The sequence below is a fragment of the Tachypleus tridentatus genome, chromosome 13 (genome assembly GCF_004210375.1).
Source record: "Tachypleus tridentatus isolate NWPU-2018 chromosome 13, ASM421037v1, whole genome shotgun sequence".
In the NCBI taxonomy this organism is placed as follows: domain Eukaryota; kingdom Metazoa; phylum Arthropoda; class Merostomata; order Xiphosura; family Limulidae; genus Tachypleus; species Tachypleus tridentatus.
Genome location: NC_134837.1, coordinates 149,726,703 through 149,739,943, shown reverse-complemented (window position 1 = coordinate 149,739,943; position 13,241 = coordinate 149,726,703). Strand labels below are relative to the sequence as shown.

General features: G+C 30.7%; 1 protein-coding gene across 26 annotated transcripts in view; it reads right to left on the bottom strand.

Moving 5' to 3' along the window:
• LOC143240479 (lysine-specific demethylase 6A-like) overlaps nt 1-13,241 on the bottom strand; it is a 76,201-nt gene that overhangs the window by 16,285 nt on the left and 46,675 nt on the right. For 23 of the 26 annotated variants that reach the window (XR_013021773.1, XR_013021774.1, XR_013021775.1 and 20 more), the window contains 4 exons: nt 9,697-9,774; nt 7,564-7,695; nt 3,234-3,347; nt 366-863 (listed from right to left, as the gene is read on the bottom strand). Coding sequence is in view for 16 of the 26 variants with exons in the window: in XM_076482958.1 (XP_076339073.1) it covers nt 366-863; nt 3,234-3,347; nt 7,564-7,695; nt 9,697-9,774 (822 nt within the window). In the remaining 10 variants the exon portion in view is untranslated. The remainder of the gene's footprint in view (nt 1-365; nt 864-3,233; nt 3,348-7,563; nt 7,696-9,696; nt 9,775-13,241) is intronic. The other 3 variants (XM_076482960.1, XM_076482953.1, XM_076482957.1) reach the window with 1 other exon arrangement.

Genomic DNA, 13,241 nt, shown 5'->3' with positions numbered 1-13,241 from the left:
ACAATGTGAAAGATATTAGGATCAATTTTCTATGTACAATTGTGATCCTTCTTCTTTACATATGCTTTTGCTTTTATGCTATTATCAATCATGATAAAATATGCATTAGTTTTTGTTTTTATGATGATTTTTAGACAAAAAATATTAAGCAGCTAAAAATTCACATTCTTCAAAACTGTAACCACTGACAAAAACATGGGATATGAATAAATAACTAAATATTATTGTCAGTAGTCAATAACCTAGGCAAATCATATCAAAAATTTGAATTTGTTCATCTCATCTATAAAAACAGTAACTAACACCTAATTTTATAAATTTAAAAATAACCCATATCCACTTATTACATAGTTGCTACTTAATACCTGGGTAGCTCCCAAACTTGGCCTAGACTGGTACTGAGCCTGAAATCCTGTTGGAACAGAAGACTGGGAAATTTGAACAGTAGGATTTCCAGCAGACGATTCTGTTGTCTGTGGAGTTGTAGCTTTAGTCACTAAATGGTTTGAGGAGACATTTGGCTGGATAGTCAAACCTGCATCAACAGTTTGTGACTCCTGGGGGTAACCGCTAAGTAAAGTTCTCTCATTAACTCCTTCAAGCCGTGAAGACAAACTCTGCTGGGAAATAAACTGAGAAGAATTGGGGGCCACCGTTCTTACAGGACGTATTACAGCATTTGTCACTCCCGAGAGTGTGGCTGGTTGTGGTAGATAACCAGCAGCAGGTATTCCCTGGGGCATAGTTGTGACTGTTCCAGCAGTCTGAGGTCCAAGAATTCCAGCCAAGGTTGTGACTATTCCAGCATTCTGAGGCCCAAGAACTCTAGGCATAGCAACAGGTGGCTGGCCTGTAGGTGTCTGCTAAGGTAGAAAATTATTAATAAAACATCCAACATTGTGTTGTTAAACTGGTGAAAAACTTCAAAGGATCTCTTTTAACAATTCCATAGTTCTTAGTCAAAAGTAAAAATTATTCAAATATAAAATTCAATCAGAGTCTGATTTTAATTATATGTTAACATTTAACTATCCTATTCAATGGCTTTACAAAAAGGTAAAATTACAACTAAAACTGTAACCCACCTACTGTTACTTTTTTGTTTTTTAATTTACCAACCAGTGATCATACCACTATCATCAATTTATCCAACAAATATATATGACCAATACAGTTTATGTATTCCTTTCTTTTTTGTTTTAACAAATCAGTAATGTGTTGAAACACAATGTAATAACTAGTATTAATAATACATTACATGGCATTAGACTGAAATGTATTCATGCTAGTTAAAATATAGCCTGATGCAAAATATATACACACATTATCTCATCATGTTAGTATACAAAGAGCAAATACAGTAAAACCTAAGTCAAAAACTGCATATGGCAGAAACCTGTACAAGCCTGCAATATCAAAGCTTTGCAGCATTATCTTAAGATTTCTCACAATAAAAGGCCCTCTGTATGGTAGAACTTGGGTGACGTGGACATAAAACTATATTTTATCTACCTCATCTATTAACAAGTAGGATTACAACCTGAGTAAGGCAGAAAAAATGTTTTTGATTAAATATTAAATTTTTTAATTAATAATTTCTTTAAATATTAATAAGTTCCTGGATATTTTGCTACAGTATGTATTGGTTAAATATATTCTGTTCTTTTTTCTGCCGTCACTATTCCAGAGGCCACTATTCAAAAGAATGACTGATTGTACTTTTGGTAGTATTCGCTGATGGAAAAGTATAGAAACCATGGATAATAGATAAATGTGTAAATCTGAACCGTTTCAAAAATTTACGGAAGAATCAACTTCCTGTGGAATGGAAAGAGAATAATAAAACATGGATGACAAGTGCTATATCCGAGGAATTTTTGAACAAATTAAACAAAAGAATGGAACAAGAAAATAGAAATATTCTACTCTTCCTAGATAATGCAACTTCTCACCCAAAAGTTCAACTTTCAAATGTTTGTTTAGTCTTTCTACCTCCATGTTCTACAGCCACAAGATAATGAAATTATACAGTGTATAAAATTGAAATACAGAAAATTGATGCTTTAGCATATTAATGCAAACATGGATGATTGTAAGAGATCATCTGAAATTACCATGAAAATTGATGTGTTAGATGCAATTGCATTTTTAAGTCGTTCAATCAAATGTGTAAAAGATGAATGTGGATTTATTCTTGATAATGGCAGAGACTGTGAAGAAGTTGTTTGTTATGATAATTCTAGTGAAATCCAAACTCTGAGAAGATTGATACAGATGAGTCTGTGAACATGGAAAGCTTTATGAACGTTTACAAAATGTTTTAACAGAAAGTGATTTAAAATCTATAATAAAATCACAAGATGGTGACAGTGGGAAAGATTAAGATGAACAAAACGGAAAAGACAGTGAGGAAATAGAAATTCCTACTTCATCACTAGTGTTAAGTTATATTAACGCTATCAAATTGTATGCAAAATTCAAGGGGGAAAATGAACTTCAAGAAAAGGCCATAGAATTTGTGATTTCTTTTAAGTACAAGAAAGCCCATTAAGAAATGAAATAATTGAAATTGGATGCTTTCTTCAAATAAATTTGATTGACATTTTGTGTACTTATGTATATTTGAATGTCTATTTTTGTTTTTATATTAATAAATATAGTATAAACAGTATAACTTTATTCACAAACGTCTCGCTTCCCTTGAGCCAAGCAGGTATAACATTACAGTCAAAAATTAAATATAATTAAGGAAATGCATGTTCACTGTCTATGCCAGAAATTTTCCTTGGTTCCATGCAATTCCACCTTAGACAGGTTTTACAATATTAAAAAATTTTCTCCATGTAATTGATTCACATGTTGACTCTAAATTAGGCATGCATGTGCTAATATTTTGGTATACTAATTTATAATATTTTACTTTTACAATTACATTTCAGATCATAAGCTTCTGGTATGTTATTAAACTAATAAGCTATACACATACACAAACTACCAATTTTTTTTTAGTTAAATTGTACTTCTACAAACTAGCAGAAACAACAACTGGAAATGAAGCACTTTTTCAAATGAACTCTCATAAACTTAACATTAAAGTTACTAAATAGAAAAACATGTAAAACCCACAACGACTGTGGTAAAAACATACTTGGATACTAATATAAAACATTAGTAATGTAATGTATGTCTTAAGAATAAAACCTCAAAATGCATAATTCCTTATTACAACTAACCTGCCCATGTTGTAACAATAATGTCTGTTGTTGCTTTTGATCCTGCAGTTGCATCAGACGTTGTTGATGTTGTAACTGCTGAAAAATTGCTCTTTGCTGGGAAGTCATGTTTTCCTACCAAGAAAGAAATTTAAATACAGCAAACATAACTATTGTTTGTAAAGTTAACAGTAAAACTTCTTTCACAGCAAATACTGGTATGTAAATACACACATTCATGCATTTCAAAGATGAAACAAGTTTTTTTTACTAATTTTTAAACTCTAGTCACAAAGACTAACTATGTATATCACAATCCAAGAATAATAAGAAAAGAAGTCAGCTGAAAAATAATTACATCAAAAACATACTATGCCACTAACTTCCTATATTTATATCTTGTTAGAATATAAACACCATTTATTTGTTTGAAAACTTTTGACTGGAAGTATTAAATCATAAGTCAATTACAAACTTTAGTCAATAAAAGAAAGTGTAAAATACAAGACAAAGCTTGAGGTGAAAGAATGATCAAGAACATTTAATGAACTGTCTTATGAGAATGCAATACACTGCAAAATATTTTCTTATATGTTAACATGAATTATGAAACACTACACAAATAGCTCATTATAATATTTAATTAATCAGGTCATCACAGTAAAAACTAGCCCTAGTAGCAAGAACAAACCTATTACTTTAATTTATTACACATTTTACAACATAAAGCATACCAAGGCCCACTTATATAAATAGCTTGTAGGAAATGGCATTACATTTTTACTACTTTGAATGACAGTTCAAGATAACCACATCTCACATGTAACTAAAAGTGTCAATTTAGTTTGGCCAAAAAATAACTTAGTGAAGTGTCACACAAGAAATCAGTAAGACTACATTTCTTCAACTACATTTAAAATTTCAACATATAAAATGACCTCATTAAATGGATCTCGGATCCATTTTCTATTGGAACGGGAAGGATAAAAGTATATTCTAAAATCTCTTAAAATTATACAAATGCTGAATAATAAGGTTTTGCAATCATAAAGGTTTGCTCAGATTTCTCAAGAAAAGCATCAACTCACAATTACCATTTTGAATACAACGTACCCATAAATCAAACTTTTGTATTACAGTCCATTCAAAGGATAAAATATGGCAAATAAATAGACCACAACAATCAGTCAAGAAAATTCATTTGAGAGCTCACTCGAGTGAAATTTTTTTCTCACTTGAAAATAAATGAATTTCATCACACCGATCAAACACATGACTAATAACTTTGCCATCTGAAAGCATTTATATTTATATTCACCACTCATCTCATCGAAAAGAACTCAAAAGGTGTGGGAATTTAGTGGATGAGTTTTTATAAAATTGAGAACTTTTACTATTTTATCCATTGTTATCTTTAGTTTTCCATCCATTCCTTTTGTAGCCAGTGGTTTTCTGTGTATACAACAAGCCCACATAAGTGTAAGTACCATACCCTTGACACATGCAACAAGTCCACTGTGCTTAACTGACAAGTTCCTTCTGAACATATTTCTACACATCTGACTGTTCAATTTCATTTATTTCTGAAAATGTGTCCAAACTGTTAAACATATCCTCAGATGTAGCACTGGTTGGTAAGAAGTAGCAAAATAAGGGATTTATATACTCAAATTTATGTCTTTTGCTGCTTTATTTCCATGCATTGCACCTGACATTACTTTTGCAACTGGTGAAATTAGTTCCTATACAATAGTATATGGACTTCCAGTCTTTGCTATCAAAAGCAATATCTCATATGAAGCAAATGTAGCTTTCCAATACTGCAACTATTGCTAGTTTTTTTAATAATATTTGTTTTCTATGCATTTTACGTTCTTTAATTTGAAAATATTCAACATATTTGCTACTATATTCACTATGTTTTGTTTAAAGATGCCTACAAAGCTTGAATGATTTCATGCTTTTGTTAGATAATACATCATAGCACAACACACACACCAAGGTTTTGATCATTTTCTAATACAGCAGAAGTAAACCTAAATGCTAAATATTCATCTCATCTCAACTCTTGTGGCTTGTTATAATGCTAGATTTAAGCCACTGATCAATAATTTTATGGGTAACTTAAAAAATGTCAAAAAATCTTGAAACAAATTACAGCTCACTGTTACCAACACCAGTAGTAACATTTAATTATCATAACAACTTTAAATCGAGATGGCTACTAAGTTGCATTCAGTGGTACAGGAAAACTCCATACTCCTACTGATATATCTGGTCACATCAAGGCAAAGTATAAATATTGTGAATGAAATATTTCTATATCAGGAAAAAACTTCTAACCTGCTGACACATCTAAAGGTAAGCCATTTTATTATTTCTATTAATATGAACTATATTCTACATAATTTTTATAATATAGGTAAACTGAATTTCTCATGCATGAGAAACTGTATTTTTATCAGTATAAACTATATTCTATAACTGAATTTCTCATGCATGTTAAACTATATTTTTATCATTATAAACTATATTCTATATTATATAAATGAAACTTTTATTTATTACTACATGTTTTTAATATTTATTATTATTATAAACTATATTCCATAAATGAAGCATGTTTTTGTATTTATGGCTCACTCATGAGGCAGAGCTACAGAAGTCTGTATCTAGTTCTTGTACTTTTGCACAAATGCAGCAGCCTACAATAGCAATATATTGTACAGATTCAACTAAATATAAGCAACAAACTTGTCAATTTTATTGCCACTACACTATAACCCTTCTCAGCAGTGGAGTCAAAACACTTAAGATCTAATGACAGCCATGGAGTCTCAGTATATTCTTGATTTCTGCAAGATTTGAACTGTAAACACTTCCTAGCATGATAGAAGGCAAGAGCTCATCTACAGGTAGTGACTTTAAATAATAATACAAAAGAAGTTGGACTACCACTAAAAGTAACTTCCAAAGCATCAGTCATCATATTCCACATTCAAAAATTAATGCAAACAAATGATCTACTTGAAGGAGAGGCCGTAGTTCAATTTGTAACACCCAGCACAATGAAACAAGAAATTTTAAAGATTTTTACTAAAGGTTCCTCAGGAGAAATTAAATAAACTGGTTACAGGTACATCAAAATTTACTTTTCATGTTCAAATTGTGCTTGCAGATTTGGTAACAGTATTTGAACTTTTAGAACAAGCAACAGATTTCACCCAATTACCTCAAGTTATACAATGCCACCTATTTATGGGCCGATGAACGAGATTAAAAGCATGCAGTGTGAACATAGTTTTAATCCTGTCTCTACACTAAAGAAATATGTTCATGCCTGGTTAACTCAATGCAATTACTGAAGTGTTTACTGTTTGGCTGCAGCACTGGATCCCAGCTAGAAACTTGACTGGTGTTTCACTAGACTTATAGCCTAGGAATCTAATCAAATGCTCCTTCAGCAAAAAGTCTAGAAAATTTCCTCAACAAATAATCCTACAACCTTTTAATCAAAATGGGTAAAAAGAGTATATAACAGTATTTCAGCTTCATTGTGAGGGCTTATCACACAAAATGCAAATCGACATATCATTCTGTGCTAGTCTAGGCTTCACATGCCACAAGAAATGATACCTGTTATAAACACTACTGTAAGCCCAACCAACCTGATGAGCTCCAGTAGTAAGAAAAAGGCCTGACTATCATCAGTGTGCAACACAAAGATGGCAGTTGAAACTCTATTATGTTCGTCATACTGTAAACTTGCATTGGGACAGTAAAGATAGATTATATTATCAGTCCTATTGTAATGTTACACCATACTAAACACCAATCAATAGAATTTGACATACCAGCTTGACACTGAACACCACAAGACTAGGTGTTTCAAATTACTTATTTATATAATTTAAAAATGTTATTGGATTTATCACATCACCCAATCTTTCTTACAATATACTTTAATGTAAAACAATCATATAAACCAATAATAAGTAATAACTCTTACTTCCTTTAAATGAAGATAATGTTCATGACATATACTTCTATGTTAAATACATGTACATAGAAGTTTATGCTTCATGAATTCATAATATGAATAGTTTTATAATCAAATTATCTAATGTCAAAACAACTGTCAAATATTATTTTTTCCTTTTTAAATCATATAAATAATCTCAAATGTAGAAAAAGTCTTTAAAATGAAGTATTTTAATTAAGAAATTTTATTATATAAATAATGTACAAGTTTTCACCTGTATGTGTATACAACACAGATTTATTTTTAATAAAGATAACCTATAGTACACATTATTCACCTAATCCTAGATAAAATTTTGCATGAACTAACCAAATTTCGGGGTGAACCAGAGCTCAGCTTTACCCTTTTGGCAGATAATGCACTTTGCTGATCAGTGTGGGAACCAGGAATTACTACAACTCCATTCTGAGAAAAAGTTCCAGGTGCTGATGGTTGAGTTTGCTATTACAAAGAAATTGGACATAAATTACTGTATTTCTAACAATTTTTATTTCAGGATTATCGCTGTAACACTCTTAAATATTCCTACTGTTCAAACAGACAACTGAGTACATTTTAATAAAACAATTTTTGAGCATCCGAGAGTGACTACATTCCAGTCATGCTCAATTTAAAAACTATGCATCTTCACAACAGTCCTCACAACACAGTTTCCATTGCAGATGTCTTCATTGTAAGGCTGTCATATCCAAAGCCCCTAGCCCAACTGCCTACTTTTCATAATGCAACTAGTGTATGAAGATGGTAGCTTCCCAACACTTGGTTCAACAGCATGATTGCACAGAAATCTATACATACTATACTACACTGGTGACTTGGATACATTTGTATTTGCATGGAATAACATGAAAACCTGTATCAATTTCTACATATGAGGTCACCCCATAAGTAATATCCAAAAATTTAATACAGAAAGTGCATAATCATTTCTGTCTTTGTAGAAGGCTTTAATAACTAAAATATGTAGTAGGATGTGAATACAAATGTTCAGACAAATAAAATAAACTAACCCAACTCCACTTTTTCAGATCATTAATCATATAAACCCTTATGAAGATGGATTTGTCTGAAAAGCTCATTAGGCATATAATGCTTTATGAGTTTAAAAAAGGGAACAGCACAGCAGAAACTACACGAAACATTCAAGGTGTTTATGGACGTCTACATCCTCCTCCTTCTCTCAACCTTGCCAAATCTGATTATCATCTATTCCAAAGTTTGCAGAACTCTGCTGATGGAAAAAGAGCTTGAAATGCATGGAGATGTCAAAACTACCTTCTCTACATTCTCTTCCTCCAAACCCCAAGAATTTTATAGAAGTGGCATTTAGAAGCTTGTGAATCATTGGCAGGGCGTAATTAATAATAATGAAGCATATATTATTGATGAAGTGACATTAAAAGCATTTGAAATCCTCTCTCTTTTTCTGAGCCTAAAATTGGACATTACTTAAGGGATAACCTGATATTTGAAGTATGTGACTATTGAGCAAGGAGTATGGCTGGAAACACTAACTTAGTCTTGTTTCTAGAAGGACCCTTCTTGATTACATTATATATTGTTGCCTGTGATTCTTTAACAGTTTTTGCCACTAACATTTATGTTTTATTAATTTTCACCTATTACAAGTTGCCACACATTGCTTACTATGGCTGTGGTACAAGTTATTGCAGGTTTCTCTGTGGATGGTCTTGGTAACCTAAATTAATCTATCATTCTTTGTTTTCCAAAGCTATTAATAGCAAGAGATATCACAGACTTGAAAATTGCAAATCACCAACCTGTCATTACCTTTATGATCTCATTATAAGCATATTTAGTGAAAGAAAGGCATGTTATGTACCTCTCCTAAAGCAATCAAGTTTCAGTGTCATCACTCTACTTGCATAGTGTCAAAACTTAATTCTGGTACATTCTGTTCCACCATGACAACACTGACTAATATAAAGTACTCAAACCATATACCTTAAATATTTTACACTGTTACATCAATTTTTATTGCTGGAATATTATGCTTAAACCACCAAGCAAAAACTGAAATAGATTAAGCCACAAGTTTTTGTTTTACCTTTTAATTCTCACAGTTTGCAGTTTTATTCCTTTAATAGCAATACATAAGTCTTAAAATCATCCTAAGAGTTACTTTTTCTGAAGTATATAAACAAAAGATATTCAAGACAAGGCTAAAGTGTGTTGCACTTGTCAATTTATTTCCATAAATCTACAGCACAATGTTAATACTTCAAAAAAGAAAAACATGATTCTAACTATTAATGCTAAATTTTTCCCTAAGAATGATTCCATTTGTTTAAAAAAATCTTGGAAATAATCTTTACCACCACATCAAATATATTTAAAATTTAAAATAAGAGCTTTAACTAACAACATATCACAACTCAAATACTATACAAAAATGCTGAAATACTAAAAATTTTTACTTACAGATAACTGCGAAGAAATTGAGAGAGTTGAAGCAGCACATACAGGCTGTTTTTGATGTGTTGCAGCCACCATCCTGACCTGCTCTCCAAAAAAATGATACATTTATAACGTCAATTTTTTGGTTAATTAAAAACTGCATTTCATTAGCATTACGACTATTTCAATAATATCAAAACAAAATATATCATAATTACCACCTTATATAAACAGTATACAAATCAATGACATAACACCCAATTTTAAGACTTTAATATAGTTTGCTTTGAAAATGAAATTAGTATTTAAATGGACAAATTCCACTCTGACCTTATAAGGACAGGCTTTGCTCTATTAGCATGTCACAACATTTAACAAAGTTACATTCAAAATTTCATTAACAACTATTAGCAATGTATATAAATAAAACTAATATCAAAATGAGCTTTATAATTCATACCTTTATGTTACCTAAATTTTAATTTTGTAATTTCAAAAGAAAATATTTTTAAAAAATCCCCAACCTTCACTTTTGTAAACAATTCATATAACATGCAAGGACTCCCAATTCTCCCCCTTTTTATTTTGCACAAGTTCAACAATATAACACCTACACTATCTTTGTAGGTTAGTAAAATGTACAGATATAACAAGGTCAAAAGTATGGTTTCAATGTTCGGACTTCTCTATTTGCCGAGTAGTTGAAAAATTATCCCAATCCATAACAGAAAACTTGTCTACCCATTCTGCATTTTCTAAGCAATTTTAAAATTCACACATTTAAAACCAATAGAAATAGATAATTTCCTTTTTTTTTTCTTCTTTTAAGCCTGCAACCATATACCATATATTAAAATTTATCTAAACCTAGCTGTAACAGAAGTTGGTCCAGAGGTAGTAGTTGATGCATCTGTAAGTAAAGTTGATACTTATAACAGTAACAACTTGCCATGGATATTTATAGCTTAGTTACTAAGCCAGTTAAATTATACTTGTTTTTCAACAATCCATTGTAATTAATTATGTATTATTTATATTTTAAAATGTAAAATGGTATCTTACATTAATTTTTGTTTCAATAATGATCTTATGCAAAACGAAAGCTAGGCCTAGTTCAACACACGACTGAGTGCACAACATAACAGTAAAGTATATCAGTGTATAAGAATCTGCTAATGTGTTCCTACTGTGATGTGTTAATTTCCTGGAATAAATAAACTATATGACTTACAAGATAATAAACCCATAAAATTAAGATATATGTGAAAAGGTAATCATCTGAAATTGTAAATATAATAAAATAAAAACATCTCTGAAAATGGTATACACATAATTTACAAAATTTCATTTTACTATATATTAATGATTTAGCTAGTTTGTGTTAAAGTACAGAAATTAACAGAAAATACAGATTTACCTGCAAAGAAACATTCTGATAATCATTCAGGAAATTCTATAAATTATGCAAATGAAATTTTGACACATGATGAACAAACCAAGGGAAGGGGTGTGTCTCTGTTGTTGATTAAGAAATGTTAACCCACAGGACCTTTTTTTTTATTTTTTCTATAACTCTGTGATAATTCTCATTTGCTGAAATGTAGCTGTTTTATCCTACTTTTATTCATTCAACAATTCTGTTAAGGACCAAGTCAAGAAAAATGTGGTAGGAACAGTAAGGGAACACTCTTGGTGTGTCTAACATGTAAATGCAAGTATCCTCATTGTGAAATTTGCTTCAAATACAGCCACTGTGGTTGTTCTTATGATGAATTATTCCCTACAGTAAAAATATCTTAAAAGTGTAGTAGGAAGCAGTTAATGAATACTTGGGTAATTCAGAAATGGACATGAGAAGTACAACAAATTCCAGCTACTTTGCAGAATAATTTACTCTTGGTTGGGCATTATGTCCACCACACAGTAAAATTTATGGTCAAAAGTATATACATTGATTCAATGTTCATGAAATGTTCAAGTCTCAAGGATGAACAAAATAAAATGAGCCCCAAAAGAATGCTTGAAGAACTGTGGTCTATATATCCTGCTTGATTTGGTATACTATCCAAAATAAAGATTCATAAATGTTCTACAACCTTGAGAGCAAAGTAAGTACTTCTTCCAGAGGAATACAGCAACCTTACACAGACACATTATGTCAACTGTGTCTGAATCAAACAGTATTATTAAACCTAAAAGTACAGTCTGTGAGCTCAAAATGTGAAATAAAAAGACAATATTCACAATGACAATTTTCCAAGTAATGATCAATTTTAAGTTACTAATTTTTTGAAGAATCAAACAGCTACCATCCCATAGTAACTGTATTCCATGCCTATGTGCTTTAGTAAGCATGTATATTTTTTAACAAAGACTCGTAACTTTTGAATTATTTGTTCACCAGTTGTAAACAGAAAAGTTAATAATTTTTCTTGGGTCAAGATACATTTAAATAGATGGTATTTTAACAGTTTCCACATTAAAAATTGTTGGTAACCAACAACCTCACAGTAATTTAATAGTGTCAACTTCTAAGGCACATGTAATATAGTTATAGGCCTTAAATACTTAGGTAAGTACAACTTTTTCTCCATATATTTTAGACTGAGAATTATTAAAATTTATTTGAAAATGAAAAATAAATGACAAGAACTCATCTTTGGGTAAAGCTGTGAAAATCACAAATTTTGTTCTTATTGCCTACATAAACAGTGAAATATTCTCAGAGTTTCAGTTTGCAAAAGCAATAATCAGTCCCATATTTTGTTAAACTCAGAACTGATTAAACAAATTTAGTTTAATCATAAGTACACAGAAAGATTATCATAGTAAATGTTGTTAGTTGTAGGGTAACATACTAGAAACTGTACAATAATAGTAATAAATTCCTGAAATTCCATGTTTTTTCAAGATACTTAAGTCAGAACACAGTATAATGTCCAGTTATGTTTTATACGTATTACAAAGTACATATATAGTGAAATTAAATTGCATCCAAATGTAGCTAAATGAATAAATAAAATCATTAGAAAGGACTGCATTAAAAACAGCAAATCCCAACCTCTGAATAATTACAACCATAAATTTTCAAACCATAAACAAAACACATTAACATAAAATAAAATACACCTCCAAAACCTTGGACACATTTTATAATCCCATGTTGTAGTTTGTACCCTAGAATCCCTTTTTTAAAAAATGTGCAGCTTATTTTAAAATTTAAAAAAAATCATGTTAATGTGTTTTGGTTTATGGTTTTAATATTTATGGTTATATATATTTATTAGTGATGAAAAAAAGATATTTGGCTCTTTGCAATAAGATCAATTTTCCATATGCACATTTCCTCCAATAGCAACTACATTTTATTGAAAACAGATTTAGACATAGCATTTTTTTACATTTGGATGGTGTTAAAAACCTTCAAGTACCTGAATTCGTTCTCCAGAAATCTTCTCACCAATTAACATAAATTTGCACAACTTGTTAAACTTCTCAAGATAAGGTAACAATACTTCAGTGCTATGCAACTGTGAAACACCTCCAAAACTCCTATGTAGCTTTTTCAT